The sequence below is a fragment of the Geotrypetes seraphini genome, chromosome 1 (assembly GCF_902459505.1).
Source record: "Geotrypetes seraphini chromosome 1, aGeoSer1.1, whole genome shotgun sequence".
Taxonomy (NCBI): domain Eukaryota; kingdom Metazoa; phylum Chordata; class Amphibia; order Gymnophiona; family Dermophiidae; genus Geotrypetes; species Geotrypetes seraphini.
This window is the reverse complement of record NC_047084.1, coordinates 2,126,507-2,142,756: the sequence shown is the minus strand read 5'-3', so window position 1 is coordinate 2,142,756 and position 16,250 is coordinate 2,126,507. Positions and strand designations below refer to the sequence as shown.

Genomic DNA, 16,250 nt, shown 5'->3' with positions numbered 1-16,250 from the left:
CCTGGTGGTTTTGGATTGGCCATGTTGTCCTTGGTACATGGATCTGGTCTAGTTGCAATGAGAGAGCTGTCTTGGATTATCACTGCACCAAGATCTTCTGTCCCAGGGGCCCATAGCCCTAGAGCATCCGGAACATTTAAACATAGAAACATAGAAGGTGACGGCAGAAAAGGGCCACGGCCCAACAAGTCTGCTCACTCTAATGACCCAACTCCTAAATTCTTCCCTGAAGTGATCCCATAGGTTTATCCCATTTTCTCTTGAAATCCAGCATGCAGCTGGCCTAGATTACCTGCAGTGGAAGACTAATCCAATGATCAACCACCCTCTCGGTGAAGAAGTACTTCCTGGTGTCACCATGAAATCTCCCATCCCTGAGTTTCAACGGATGTCCTCTTGTCGCCGTAGGTTCTTTAAGAAAAAAGATATCCTCTTCCACCTCAATACGACCCGTGACATATTTGAACATCTCAATCATATCCCCCCTCTCTCTACGCTCCTCGAGTGAGTATAGCTGCAACTTACCCAGCCTTTCCTCTTACGAGAGATCCTTGAGTCCTGAGACCATCCTGGTGGCCATTCGCTGAACCTACTCCATTCTCTGCACATCTTTTTGATAATGCGGTCTCCAGAATTGTACACAGTATTCCAGATGAGGTCTCAACAAGGATCTGTACAACGGCATTATAACTTCGGTCTTCCGGCTGACGAAACTTCTTCGGATACAACCCATCATTTGTCTAGCCTTGGATGAAGCTTTCTCCACTTGGTTGGCAGACTTCATGTCTTGGCTAATGATTACTCCCAAGTCCCTTTCTGCAGTGGTTCTTGCTAAGGTCACACCATTTAGGGTGTAAGTTCCGCATGGATTTCTGTTGCCAAGGTGCATGACCTTACACTTTTTGGCATTAAAACTTAGTTGCCAAGTTGCGGACCAATGTTCCAGTAAGTGTAGGTCCTTCGTCATGCAGTCGAGCACTGAGCTGTTGCCTACTATGTTGCATAGTTTGGCATCATCGGTGAATAATGCAGTTTTCCCTCGAAGCCCTTGAGCCAGGTCCCTTACGAAGATATTAAATAGGATCGGACCCAAGACCAAACCCTGCGGCACACACTGATCACTTCCGACGTTTCGGAGAGAGTGCCGTTCACCGCTACCCTCTGAAATCTACCACTGAGCCAATCTTTTACCCATGCAGTTAACGTTTCTCCCAATTCCATCGACCTCATCTTGCTCAATAACCTGCGGTGTGGGACACTATCAAAAGCCTTACTGAAGTCCAAGTACACGATGTCCAGGGACTCCCCCATATCCAGCTTTTTCGTTACCCAGTCGAAGAAGCTGATCAGATTGGATTGGCAGGACCTTCCCTTTGTAAATCCATGTTGATGGGGGCCTCGTAGATTCTCGTCATTCATGATCGTATCTAGTTTGTGCTTGATTAGTGTTTCCATAATTTTACACACTATCGATGTGAGACTCACCGGTCTGTAATTCTCAGCTTCTGTCCTGCAACCCTTTTTGTGAAGTGGAATGACGTTAGCTGTTTTCCAGTCCAATGGTACTCTTCCTGTACTCTGGAAAAGATTGAAGAGTGCGGATAATGGTTCCGCTAGGACATCACTCAACTCTCTATGCACCCTGGGGTGTAGATTGTCTGGTTCCATGGCTTTGTTCTCTTTGAACCTTGAAAGTTCGCCATAGACGCTGCTGGACGTAAACTCAAAATCTCGAAACAGGTCTTCCGAGCTTTCCCTTGTCTGCAGCTGTGGGCCTACAGCTGTGGATGAGTTGGATCTAGTGAATCCTTTCCTGAGATGAAACCACACCATGTTGTGGTCACTGGAGGCCAACTGAAACCTCTGTGACACTTTCTCAGTTGGTGAGTACCAGGTCCAGTATCGCCTGATCCCTAGTGGGCTCCAACACCATCTGTCTGAGTTGTGCTCCCTTTATGGAGGTTAGTAGCCTTCTGCTGCCGCAGGTTGTAGCAGAAAGTTTGTTCCAACCAGCATCAGACATATTGAAGTCCCCTAGCAACACCGTGTCACCACGCAAAGTGATGGTCTCTATATCTTCGATTAGCTCCATGTCTATGTTTTCCTGTTGTCTTGGAGGTCTGTATACAACCCCAAGATACAGGCATTTGTCATTCCCCCTGGCCAGGTTCACCCAAAGGGATTCTCCGGTGTACTTGACATCCATGATCCTGGTAACTTTGATGTCCTCCTTAGTGTAAAGTGCTACCCCTCCCTCTGTTTGCCCTCTCTGTCTCGACAAAGTAAGTTGTATCCCGGTATAGCCATATCCCACCCATGGGAATCCGTGAGCCAGGTCTCGGATATCGCTACCAAATCTAGGTCGGCGTTCCTCATTTCCGTTTCTAATTCCAGAATTTTATTGCCCAAACTGTGGGCATTAACATACATAGCCCTCCATACTTTGTGTTTGTTCGGATTCCGTGGCGAGTTAGTGTGGTTCCTACAGTACTATTTGTTATGTGTGTACTTAACCTCAGACTCCGAATTGGAGTAGCAGCTTACCTCGCCAGGATGGTTGCTTACCTCGCTAGTGCGTGAGCGGTACCCTCCCCCAACTTACCTAGTTTAAAGCCCTGCGAAGCAGGCGTGCTAGTTGGTGTCCAAAGACGTTCTTACCCCATCTAGTCAGGTGGAGCCCGCCTGGTCCCTGTAGTCCTAGTAGTGCATCTCCATGGTTCAGGAATCCGAAGTTCATATCTCTGCACCATCCGTGTACCCACTTTGGGTCTGCATAACTTTGGGTCTACATAACTTTGGGATTACGACATGGCTATTGAGCGCATAGCCTTAGCATGAACAGGATATTCGGATATGATTATCACAATGCTTTCACAATCAAAGAAGCCAGTTAATGTAGCGACCTATGCAAAAGCATGGAAATTTTTTTAGCACTGGTGTAAGGTGAAACAGTTAGATCCCTTAGGGGCTCCCATATCCAAAGTCCTGTCCTTTCTGCAGGACAGCCTAAGTGGTAGGATCTTTCGAGGTCAAATAGCCAGCTTTTCGTGTTACAGAGCTTGAGTAGACAGAAGGTCTTTGGCCTCTCACCCAGATGTATCTTGAAGTGAGCTCTCAGCATCTGCCCTCCAGTATGGCAGCCAGTCTCTAAGTGGATTACTGCAAGTCTTCAGCCCCTTACATTTCCATGGAGTCATATTCTACTCCATTGCTAGAACATTCGATAACCTCAGAATCTGAGTTTCTATTTAATTCAGTTCAGAATTACTTTCATTTGCTGTGTCTGAGCAAGTAATTTCAGGTTCAATTTGGTACCTGGGCAGTGGCAAATCCTGGTCCTCTTTCTTGCTCTGAATCCAGCGGAAATTAAGTTGAGGCTGCTTCCCTTGGTAACTTCTGCTGGGAACTGATGGCCTAGTTGTGATCCCTCCTCCTACTCCTCCCCTTTGGCTTGTGGTGCTTGGATATTTATGCTCAGCTCCAGGTGCCTGCCTGCCTCTGATTGGAGCAGTGCTAGAAGGTGTGTTAATCTGACATTTCAGAGTTTTCTGCCTAGGATTTGGGCTCCCTTTGTGAGCTAAATAACCTGGTTGCACCTCTCCTTTCTGTCTCATACTTGGGGACTTAACTTTTCCTGCCTGTGGTGCCTCTCTATAAAGATATAAATAGGGAGTGTTAACATCTGGTTTACCTTTTTGCAAATGTTTAAGTTTTGCAATAGGAGGTGTGCAGCTTGCATTTGGCAATTCTGAGTACAGCTCAGAGTTCATAGGGACTTCCCTGTGACAATGTAGAACTTTGCTATTCCTATATTTTCAAATATATGGATGATATATGGCTATAAAAGCTGTCTAAATGGTGACGAGTCAAAACCACACGAGATAATCGCGCGCGGACAATGCCAGGCAGACAATTGCGCGCAGGGCGTCAGCGCGCTGGATTGAAATATTATTTTAAAGCGCTCCGAGGGTGTATGTGGGGGGGAATCCTCCAATTAGAACTACGGTTTAAAGTAAAGTGTGGTTCCCCCGCTACCTCCCCTCGGAGTGCTTTAAAGTAGTGTTTCAATCCAGCATGCTGACATCCTGCGTGCGATTTTATGCCTGGGTTTTGCCTATGTACCACCTAAACAGCCCAATGATATCCATGTAATATTGGGTTGAGTTTGGGGTGGGCTTTATAATTATCTATGTATTGACATTTAGTCGCTGTCTGGTTAAATTATGTTTAGTTTAGGCCTGCTGTTTAGTAGGTCTAAACCAAATGGATTATGGGGGACTTCAGTGCAAATGTTGGAAGTACACCTGAAGATGCAGTGGTTGGAAAGCATGGCATAGGAGAAAGAAAGAAGCTGGTGATACAAGAGTACGGTTTTGCAAAATGAGCCAATTGTCAATCAAGAATATGAATTTCCAGCACCACAAATGTCTCCAGTACACATGGACCTCTTCAAATGGAATTATATTGAATGAGCCAGAAAGCATTAAAAAGAGATGGAAAAAATATACGAAAAGTTTATACAAAAAAGGCAATGAGGATAACATTGGGGAAATTGAACTTGAGTTGAAACTGACGCTGAAGAAAACAAGTCATTTGGTATCAACAATATTCCAGTTGAATTAATCAAAGGCTCAGAAGGTGCTTTCATGGCCCTCACTTGATTGTGTTAACAGATTTGGATGGAAAAATGGCCAACCGTTTGGAGAAGATCATTGTTCATACTGTGATATGCAGACTGTGCCTGCTAGGTCTGGCCCTAGGGTTAGACCTGTATCAAAAGCAGACAGTTCCCAACCTGCTCAGGTTAAACCCCAGTTTAACATGTTGCCTGATGTACCTTCTGTTACCAGTAGGGGGAGCCCTGGGGTTAAGCAGCAGTGGAGCACGCCACCTTGCCCAGCACTACTGCTGCTGAAGGAATCAGTGCAGGTGCACTGATACAAGCACAAGTCTTCCTGAGGAAAGAAAAGACTTATGTTTGGACTATTTTTGGTTTGAGTGAAACCTTATGTTTTGGGACTTTATTATTTGCTGCTAAATCCTGACAAAGTTTATGTTTGATTTATTGGAGGACTGGGTCAAGAACAAAAGAGTGAAGCAACTGTTTTATTTTGTTCTGAATCCAGTCTGGGTTTTGATTTTCACCTTCCTAGTTTGTTGTGTTTCTTCCACGAAACCCTGACTTTCTTTTTCCTTGTGTTGTCCTCCGCGGCACACAAGAGTATTTCCTTGTCCCAGCGGTCCAGGACCCATTGCCCTGAGCCCACTGGTGACAAACGCTATACCAAAGAAAGGTGATGCTAAATACTGTAACAACTACAGAAAGATTGCATTAATTCCACACACCAGCAAAAATATTGCTGAAAATAATACAACAAAGGCTACAATCATACGTTGAGTAAGAACTACCTGAAGTTCAGGCTGGTTTCAGAAAGTTCAAGGAACAAGAGACATTATTGGCAATTATTTTATGTGGATGATTTCATTGTACCTTTGGAACTTTGACACTTTCAAATAAAGTCCATTTAGGAATATCGCCACTCCACAGAGTTTTTTTGGGTTTTCTCCACATTATTGGCAATGTCAGATGAATATTGGAATAGAGCAAAAAATACCAAAAGCCCAATACTTTTGCTTCATCGACTACAACAAAGCTTTTGACTGTGTGGATCACAATAAACTATGGAAAGGGAATACCAAACACATAACTCGGCTGATAAAGAGCCTTCTGGCCAGAAGTTACATTGGAAGGAGGGACTCTGCAGCAAGAAGGTTCTGGTCGGCGCAGCCCTGTATGCAGGAAGCTTCTAACAGGCTAGTAGGCCCACTCTGGAAGGCACAAAGGGGCCAACTGAGGAGAATCGCAGGGTGTTTTGTTTTTTTTTTTGCCACTGACGATCGGGAGAGAAGGAGGGTGGGGTCTGTTAACCCAGGAACCCCCCTCCTGGGTCCAACAGACCACACTCTCCCGATCGCCAGTGGCAAAAAAAGCAACTCTCTGCTGGACCCTCTCTGGGACTACTGGACTTGGCTGATGCTGCAGCCACGAAGGGAGGAGGAAGTTGCTTGGGCTGCTGGGCCAACTGGAGCTGAAGGAAAGGGGAAACAGGTGCTGTGCCATATGGTGGGTGGAGTTGAGCTAGAGGGAAGGGAGAGGTGCCAGACCTACACCTGGGTGCTGAAGAGAGGGGATAGAGGTGTTGGACCCATGGGAAGAGGACTAGAGGGAAGGGAGAGAGGTACGAGCCCTTATAGGAGGCCACACTAACAGACCTCACTATGAAGACTGTTTTACTGGTAGCCATCATTTCTGCTAGAAGAATTTCAGAATTCAAGGCCATTTCATGTAGGGAACTATTCCTCAGAATCACTGAGGCATGAGTGTCCCTGCGTTCAGTTCCCTCTTTTCTGCCAAAGGTGGTATTGTCATTCGTTGTGAATCAGAAAGTCCAACCACTGACATTTCAGGCCACAGGCGTAAAGAAGCAGGACAAAGTACTAACATGGCGGGATGTCAGAAGGATAATTCTTTGTTACCTGGAAGTAACAAATGATTTCTGAATTTCATATCATCTCTTTGTTCTAATGGTGCCAGAGAGGAAGACCGACCTCTAAGGCCTCGATTTCCAGATATTTCCTCTGCTTACATTGGATGTTATAAACGTCCGCCCAGTTCCTTGGAAGTGCATTCCACCAGAAGTGTGGCTTCATCATGGGCGGAGGCCAAGACGTTTCCATTTGATAAGATTTGTAAGGCAGCTACATGGTCTACTCTACATATCTTTTCTAAGTTCTACAGAATGGATATGGCAGCACAAAATGACTTCTCTTTTGGGTCTTCAGTGCTTGCAGGAGGCACTTCCATCACACCTTAGGCTCATGGGACTGCTTTGGTACAGGTTCAGGACTCATGTTCTTACTCTATAATCTTCTTTCCAATAGAGAAACACATGAGTCCCGCCCTGAGAAACACATGAGTCCTGCCCTATCAGTCTGAAGTGTAGCCTGCTTTTAGCCTCAGACTGTTATGTTTCTGCAGAGGCTTGTCTAATGGCACTCAAGCAATACAAAGTTATGGCTTCAGGGATGCAAGTGTGTGTATACAGGATTTCTCTTGAGAAGATCAGAGTTGAACAAGTGTTGGTGCTAGTTGCACTTCACTTTGTTGATGCTATGTTGCATTTGTTAATGAGTTATGTTTTCTTGCAGAGCAAATTAAAAGTATGTGATCGGGGAGTTCCCAGTGCCTTTTTGGTTAATTCTCCTCTTTCAGGGGTTATCTCTGCTTTGGTACAAACTGATGAGAGATGGCAGTGCCCAATGATGCAGGGAGGCAGAGTTGAAAATGTAGACAATACTTTCTGCATTACTCGCAAGTGAAGATTCACTACCCACAGGTTCTAATATTTAATGATATTGTAGTTCTTTTATCTGTTTTATTGAATTGTTTTATACAATTGAAAGGCTATATATCAACTGCTAATAAACATAGTGAGAAATGTATCAGTTAGAGAACAGGGCAAGGCAGTTTAAAACACGGCATTCCATATTTTTGTAACATATTGTATTACATTTTTAAGCAGATTGTTGCTTGGCCTCAGTGAGCATTCAGCTGAAGTACCAATATCCCGAACAGACCTCGTACAAATCATTGAAACATGCCAGGCTCTGAGAATAAGGTTGCAAAGAAACTATCAAGTAAGATATTAATGAAAAATTAATAGTTGTTTTTAAGTGAACGTATTACCTAAAAGGCCCTGTTAACATTTAAAAAAAAACAATCTTTATTGATTTTATTAAGCATATAAAGAGTGCAACAGTTATACATTCAAAAATCCAATAAACAGCACTTACATACTTGCTAATTACTGAATCAAATTACCCACTCCCCTTTCTCCCTTCCTGGATCTGTGTGGAAACCAATAAAAATAAGAATGAATCTGGTAGGTAAATTACAAATCTTTAAGGTGTTTAACAAATGAATCTAATGGACTCCAAATTTCTTCAACATTCTTGATTTTCCCTGACTGCTCTGCTAACATTCTTTCATAACGGTAATATAAGCAGAGTGTTTCCCACCAAAAAGTAAAATTTAGACGATCCCAATTTCTAGTGATTAGTTCACCCCAGTCATTATAAGAAGAAGTCTATCTTTATTTTTGTCAATTGGACTTTTAGGTTTCAACGATGTCCCAAATAGAATCACTATAGAAAAATCACAAAAACCTGAAAATAATGGGAGGTGAAAAGATCAATGAAAAAAGAAAAAACCTCCCAAACCCAAGAACTGGAACCAGACAAGGGGGAGAGACAAACGCAGGATCGGCAGAGCTACACAACATGATCTATAAATAATTATTATGTATACACTGGAGAGCCCTCAGTCACACAGCCACCCACTGGAAACTCCCAGCGGTACAGGCTGTCACTTGGCTTACACCCAGAAGAGTGTTAACTGTGAAACATCCCCAGGCTCTCCTCCGTGTTTTTTGTGATAAAGTGCACCCAACAGTGCTAAGTGTGAAAAAAGATATAAATAAATCAAAAAAACACACTCTACCATTCACAACAATTGTCTCTATCCCTTGTCCAGGGGGGCCAAAGTATCAAACGTCCATGTCCAGCAAAGCAACAAATACCAACAGGAAGTACTTAGCTTCTCTGTGGAAACAAACAGCCAGCAGAGATCTTGGTTCGTCCGACGGGACTCCGTTTCGGGGGTGCACACCCCCTTCTTCAGGAACAGCTGGACTGCGCTGCGACCCTCCAAATATCCGACGCAGCTTGAATTGACAGAGCGGGAAATGGCCATTTTAGAGTAAGAACATAATGGCCATTTCCCGCTCTGTCAATTCAAGCTGCGCCGGATATTTGGAGGGTCGCAGCGCAGTCCAGCCGTTCCTGAAGAAGGGGGTGTGCACCCCGAAACAGAGTCCCATTGGACGAACCAAGATCTCTGCTGGCTGTTTGTTTCCATGGAGAAGCTAAGTACTTCCTGTTGGTATTTGTTGCTTTGCTGGAGATGGACGTTTGATACTTTGGCCCCTTGGACAAGGGATAGAGACAATTGTTGTGAATGGTAGAGTGTGTTTTTTTTATTTATTTATATCTTTTTTCACACTTAGCACTGTTGGGTGCACTTTATCACAAAAAACACGGAGGAGAGCCTGGGGATTTTCACAGTTAACACTCTTCTGGATGTAAGCCAATTGACAGCCTGTACCGCTGGGAGTTTCCAGTGGGTGGCTGTGTGACTGAGGGCTCCCCCGTGTATACATAATAATTATTTATAGATCATGTTGTGTAGCTCTGCCGATCCTGCTCTTGTCTCTCCCCCTTGTCTGGTTCCAGTTCTTGGGGTTTGGGAGGTTTTTTCCTTTTTCCAAATAGAATCACGACAACGGAATAGAGACACCTAAAACAAAATTAATTTTGCCCCAAATTGATTTCCAGAAATTAAGTATCAATGGACAATGATATAAAAGATGATCCAGCATCTCCACTCCAAGATGACAGTGCCAGCATCTATTAGATTTTGTGTTATCCAGTTTTTACAGTCTTACTGGAGTCCAGAATATTCTATATAATAGAAAAAACAAAGTTTGTCTCATAGATGCTGAAGCTGAACAACACATCCTCCGAGTCCAAATCCGGAGCCATCGAATAGCAGAAATATTTTGTTGTATTTCCATGCCACAGATATCTCTTAAGCTTGTTTTTGTTTTTTTGGACAGATACTCATATATTAATTTGTACCATTTAGAGACCTGATGACCTTGAAAATCCACTTGGAAACATAGGGATGGCAGATTATGCTGACTTACTAAAGTACGCCATTCAGGAAACCCTTTTTGAATGGCTTGCTTTAATTGCACAACTCTCCAATGTTTTACCCAAGCTCCAAAATATTCAGCATTCCCCTCTGTAGAATTACAAATTGTTAAACATACTCTCATATATTTCAAATGTAACAAAATGTGGCCTCAGGTACACCTCCGCCACCCTTAGTAGTGTTCAATATCGGTGGGAATACCGGTGTTTTCATTCCTCATTGGCACACATTCTTTTTTTGCATTTATTTAAGTAAACTTTTTTTAAACTTTTTTTATCCACCGTGCTCTTTTTAAAAGTTTCCTTGAGATTATTCTATTTAAAAGTAAGATGGTGGACACAATGGCTCTGGGGGATCCTTGATAAAGCAAATTGTTGCGAAACATGTCGGATCATGTAACCCAGTAGTATGATAAGCTAAGTATATAACTTATTTGAACACTTTTAAATAGAATAATCTCAAGGAAACTTCTTTTTTTTTTTTTTTTTTTTTTTTTATTTATCATTTTAATACATCCTATATACAAAGATGTTTAAAGAAATACAGAAATATTGTCTCTTAGTCATAATACAAACCAAGAATCGAAATTTAAACATTCAAAATAAATCATATAATACAGTCCACAACCTGGAGAGAAGAGACAAGATGAAATAAAAACCCCTCGGGAAAGGGGAAATATACAAAAGAAAAATAGAAATAAAGAAATAGAGCAGCCTGATCTTATCCTATCCAAAATAAATCAACCGCATTATTAACCTTTATCATTCGGACTGTGTAGAGATACCTTTACCTTCAAGGAAAAAACCTAATTGGGCAGGTTCGAAGAAAATATATTTACTTCCTTGATAGGAAATAAAACATTTGCAAGGAAATCGCAACTGAAAACTTGCCCCCAAAGCAACCACCTTTGGTCTATATAGCAGAAATTCTTTCCTCCTAGATTGTGTCCACCTCGAAACATCAGGAAATATATATACCCTTTCTCCCAAATATGTAATCTGCTTTAAATTAAAATATAATTTAAGCAACATCTCTTTGTCTTGAAGAAATACCAACGAGACCAATAAAGTTGCTCTTCCCTGAGTTTCAATATCAGAAGATTGCAGAATAGCGGAAACATCTAATTGAGCATTTTCATCCACTAAGGCTTTTTCTTTCTGCACTTGTTTTAAGTAATAAATTCTTTGTATCGGAGGAAGACTTACTTCAGGTACATTTAAAACATTCAACATAAAGTTCTTAAACAGTTCTTGAGGAGACATGAACTTGGCAACCGGAAAATTAAGAATCCTCAAATTTAAATTCTTTTGCTGGTTCTCCAGGTTTTCAATCTTCCTCAAAATCATCATTTTATCTGTTGTTTGTTTAGAAATTAAATTCTTAGTCTCTGTTGTTTCTTTATCTAATTTTTTTAAGTCCACTTGGTGTTGCTGGGTAATAGTCTCTAGGGAGCTTATCCTGGAAGTAGAATTCTGAGTTGTAGTAAGAAAATTAGAACATACCAGGTGCAAATTCTCTATCGCAGTCCAGATAGAATCCAGGGTAACAGCCTGTGGTTTCACCAACGGTCCGAGGAGGGGGATACCGGCCGGCTTTGGTACGGCTCCTGCTCCTGCGATGGAATTCTGAACTCCTACAGCCTCCCCGACGCTGGTTACCAATGGCTCCTCTCCCCCAGGACGCTGACTCTCCGACATCGGAGTCAGCGTGTCTGCTGTGTGTTTCACTTCCGGGTTCACTTCGGAGAGTGAATGAGCCTCCCCCCACACTCCGGGGGAGCCCTCTTGCCAATTCCTCTGCGACGAAGATTCTCCTGGGATGGGAGGGGTATGCGGTCCTCGTGGGCTCAGCGAGAGAGACATCTCGCTGTCCAAGCTGTGGAGTTCCCTCTCCACAGCAGCGGAAGCGCCCGACATGGAAGGAGGAACTGTGAAAGCTGTTATCACAGTTTGCCTCGGCGTCGAGAAGCCCGAGGTAGGTAGAGGGATACCCCTCGTTTTCCCTCTTCTTTTAGGCATTGAAATATAAACGTTAAAGTTGAAATAAAGGAAATTTTTCCCCAGAAGAGAGAAGTGCTCCTCTCAGCGTCCTGCTCCAGACGCCATCTTGCCTCCTAGGAAAACTTCTAAAAAGAGCACGATGGTTAAAAAAAGTTTAAAAAAAAATTTACTTAAATAAATGCAAAAAAAGAATGTGAGCCAATGAGGAATGAAAACACCGGTATTCCCACCGATATTGAACACTACTAAGGGTGTAGGAGGTGTACCTGAGGCCACATTTTGTTACATTTGAAATATATGAGAGTATGTTTAACAATTTGTAATTCTACGGAGGAGAATGCTGGATATTTTGGAGGTTGGTAAAACATTGGAGAGTTGTGTAACATGATTCCCAACCATAAATGAAATAGATTTAAATAGTGCCATCTTTAGTGTGAGTGTACAGTGTTGCTTTAATTGCAACCATTTATATCCTTGAGTTTTTGAAATATCAAACGATTGCTGTAGTTGAAGTAAAGAAACTATTTTCTCATCCGTAATTACATCATCTAATGTTTGAATACCTGCCTGTAATCATTGTTTCCATAAGAATTTTGGCTTCCCTATCATTATTTTGGGATTAAGCCATAGGGATTGACATTTTGTTTTCTTTATAGGGACTGGCATTAAAAGATCTAAAAAATTTAATGTTTTCCAAGTTGAATGAAAAATCATATTATTTTTATAAATTTTTGGAAGCTTGATACTCAATACATGCTTAAGATGGAGTGGGGCCATAAGATGACTTTCAAGAATAAGTCAATCAGGTAGATTCTCCATGAGTTCAGGAAGGATCCAATACATACCCTGACGCAAAATAAAAGCCTGATGATATCTATAATTTTTTTTTTTTTAATCTTTATTGATTTTTAATCTTAAACAGTATCATACAAATGAACAAACAGTATCATACAAATGAACAAACATTACACTAATATCTGTACAGGTAACATATATATCATACCTGTTCCTGAAATACCTAAATAACTGACCCGCTCGCCTCTCTCTCTCCTCAATAACAGTCCTCCCGACCTCCTGCCCTTTTCCTCTATACCCTCTTAAGCCCGCATAGAATTTCACGGTACTGAGATATCTATAACTTGTTATCTTTATCTTATCGTAATTTTTTGCTGTATTTTTTTCAAATGTGCAGCCTATTCCAAATAGACATTACTTACCAAACTTTATATCTTATACTCTTGCACAGCAAATTGTATTTCTATAATTTTGCTTTCTTAAAGTCTCTGCACTCTGTATTTCCTCTGACTCTCTGCATATTGTAATTCGCTGAATGTCCAGCTCTCTTGATTGTAAACCACCTAGAAGTCGCAAGATTGTGGCAGTATAGAAGAATAAAGTTATTATTATTATTATATCATTCAAGATTTTCAGTTTTCCTACATATAACAATAAAATAATATATAGTATAAATGAAGAATAAAGTTACCCAAATGTCACCATCAATATTTATTCCCCTCCCTCCAACCCCCCACCCCCCATGGATGTGTAAAGGTGAATGAACAAAAGCAAAGATAAGATAAATATACATTATTATAATTTTACAAATTTAGTCAATGGGCTCCAAACTTTATTAAATACACCATTAAATCCCCTACACTCTGCATTAATTATTTCATATCTGTAAGTGGTGCACACGTTCACCCACCAAAAAGTATAACTTATTCTGTCATGGTTCTTCCAGTTACTCGTTATCAATTGAATGGCTATACCCGTCATAATCATAAATAGACGACTCTTATATTTATCTAAAGTGGGTTTCACATGTAATATCGTTCCACAAATTATAGCCTCATGTGATAGTGGAACGTTTGAATCCAAAACTAAATTTATTTGTCCCCAAATTGACTTCCAAAATATAAATATAAACGGACAAAAATATAGCAGATGATCCAAAGTCCCTATATCAATATGACAATGCCAGCATCTATTAGACTTAGAACTATCTATTTAATTTAATTGAACCGGGGTCCAAAAAATCCTATGCAACAAAAATAACCATGTTTGCCTCATAGATGCTGACGCTGTACATTTCAATCTCCAAGTCCAAATTCGTGGCCAACGAGACACAGAAATATACTGTTTTATCTTGATGCTCCACTGAGGGCTCCTTTTACGAAGCCACGGTAGCGGCTTCAACCTGCGCAATTTTTAATCACACGCTAGCCGAAAAACTACCGACTGCTCAAGAGGAGGCGGTAGCGGCTAGGGTGGCTGGCAGTTTAGCGCGTACTATTACACGTGTTAAACCGATACCACGGCGTCGTAAAAGGAGCCCTGAGAGTTTTGCAGAGATGCTAAAGCTATTTTGGGAGTTTCACCAAGCCAAAGAAAATCTGAAAGAATTCTGTTTAATTTTTTGTAAAAAGATAACTGAAAATAAATTGATAAGATACTCATTTGGTAACAAACTACAGGCGAAATCATCATTTTGATAGTCTAGACTCCACCCCCCCCCCCCACCATGAAAGATGTAATGGATGCCATTGCTCACACATTGCTTTGACCTTCAAAAATAAGGATCTTTCATTTACCAACATTGTATCTTCTAGTGTCCTTTGAATCATTATACCTAGATATTTTATACCCTCTTCTTTCCAAAGGAACAGAAATGGGTCTAGTATTCCCTTTACACAATGAACATTCAATGGAAGAACCTCTAATTTACTCCAATTTATCTTGTAACCGGAAAATTTTCCAAAACGATCAATCAATTGTAATAAATGCAAACATTTTAACCTCAAAAGACTGCATATGAAATCAACATTTACTTTATCTTGCTCTTTTTTCATTGCATATTTTACTCCTGGGGGGACTCTCCATTACTGAGCACTGCAGAATTTGTGCAGAATTCTCCTCCAAGAAGCATAAAAACTGAGAGCACACTCAAACAATGCCTGTATTGCCTATCTAGTCTGTCCATCCATATTAACTACTAAGTTCTACTATCCCTTTCTCTTCCTCAGAGATTTTCTGCACAGGATCCAGGAGGCTGTGACATCTTGCAATGCTACTTTCCATCCCCACTTCCCAGAGCACACCCATCCCATCATATACACTCCCCTTCTAACTCAGTTTTCCCTTTTGCAGGCTCAAATGCACTAAAAATGGTCGCTCAAGCTGAGTGGATCGCTGTGGGACAATTCATTGTCCGATTTTAAACCGGCGATCGATTTTTGCAATGACTTTGCATGTAAATAAGTTTTGTGAAGATCTACTGTAATCCTACCCCACCAGTCGTCGAAAAACCGACTTTGACACATGATTGTGGCCACCCGGACACCCTTCCCCCTTGAAGATTGTGACCTTCAGATGCTCCTTCCCTCCATGAAGATCCTCGACAGAAAGGATGCCCACTACTTCCTGCCTCTGCCACTCAACCCCTCCCACAGCAACCAACTCATCCCTGTACCTTATATGGAAGAAGAGAGCAGGAGAGATGCCCAGAATCTCCTGATGACAGAACCACCTCTCTAAAATGGTGGGCTTTCCCTTTCCTGGTGCATACTGGGAGAGGCCTAAGGCCCTGAATGGCTCAGTCACCTAAGGCTCCACCTCCAGGGGAGGGGCCATAGGCACTTGTGCCAATCAAGGCCTTAGACCCCTTCCTGGTGCATCTAGTTGCTGACAGGTGTAGACCTGTTGGTAATTTCAGGTACTTAGCAGCCGTCACTAAATTTAGTGCATGCCTTAGTGATGTTAGGGCATCGATTGGAGGGTTCATTTTAATAAATGACCTCGTTTTAATACTAATGAGGTCATTTGCAGTGGCAGAGTCGGAGAATGAACAAACACAAGGAAAAGCACATGGTGAGCCATTAGGTACCTTGGTCAACAAATTAGGTTATCCCTAAACCAGTTCAAACTGGTTTAGCGACGATCGTTAGACGCTTGGTGTATTCAGTGCATCCAGGTCTCGCTCTCTTCTTCTACCTTCCCTTCTGAAGCATCCCAGTGTGCACAAACATACCACTCCATGGTATGCCTATTCTCCTCCTCCTTGGCATAAAACAAGGAAAAGAATAGCTGTGCATCAAACTGTATTCTCTGCAGCTCAATGCTGAATTTGAACTGCATGTCTCTAGAGTGTGCTGTGTGGCTTGAATTCTTTCTTCATATCAGAGCATCAGAGGAAGACATGATCCAGTGCACCATGGCACTCCTTTTTTCCTTTTGTGTTGAGCATTGAGCTAGGGAACAGGGGTGTTGCTGTGGGTGTGCACACATGCAGAGTGCCATGTGGGAGATGAGGAGAAGAAGGTGAAATATGGATAAGGGGATTATGTGCGGCCATAAGGGAGAGAGCTATGTGTGTATGCTGGGAAGGTATATGCAGCTGGGAAGGAAAGAGAAATCTGGGG

General features: G+C 42.0%; 1 protein-coding gene across 5 annotated transcripts in view; it reads left to right on the top strand.

Annotated features, from left to right (window-relative positions):
* LOC117369202 overlaps positions 1–16,250 on the top strand; it is a 126,173-nt gene that overhangs the window by 39,981 nt on the left and 69,942 nt on the right. For 4 of the 5 annotated variants that reach the window (XM_033963613.1, XM_033963426.1, XM_033963794.1 and 1 more), the window contains one exon: positions 7,581–7,698. In XM_033963613.1, the coding sequence (XP_033819504.1) occupies positions 7,581–7,698 (118 nt within the window). The remainder of the gene's footprint in view (positions 1–7,580; positions 7,699–16,250) is intronic. The other variant, XM_033963517.1, reaches the window with a different exon arrangement.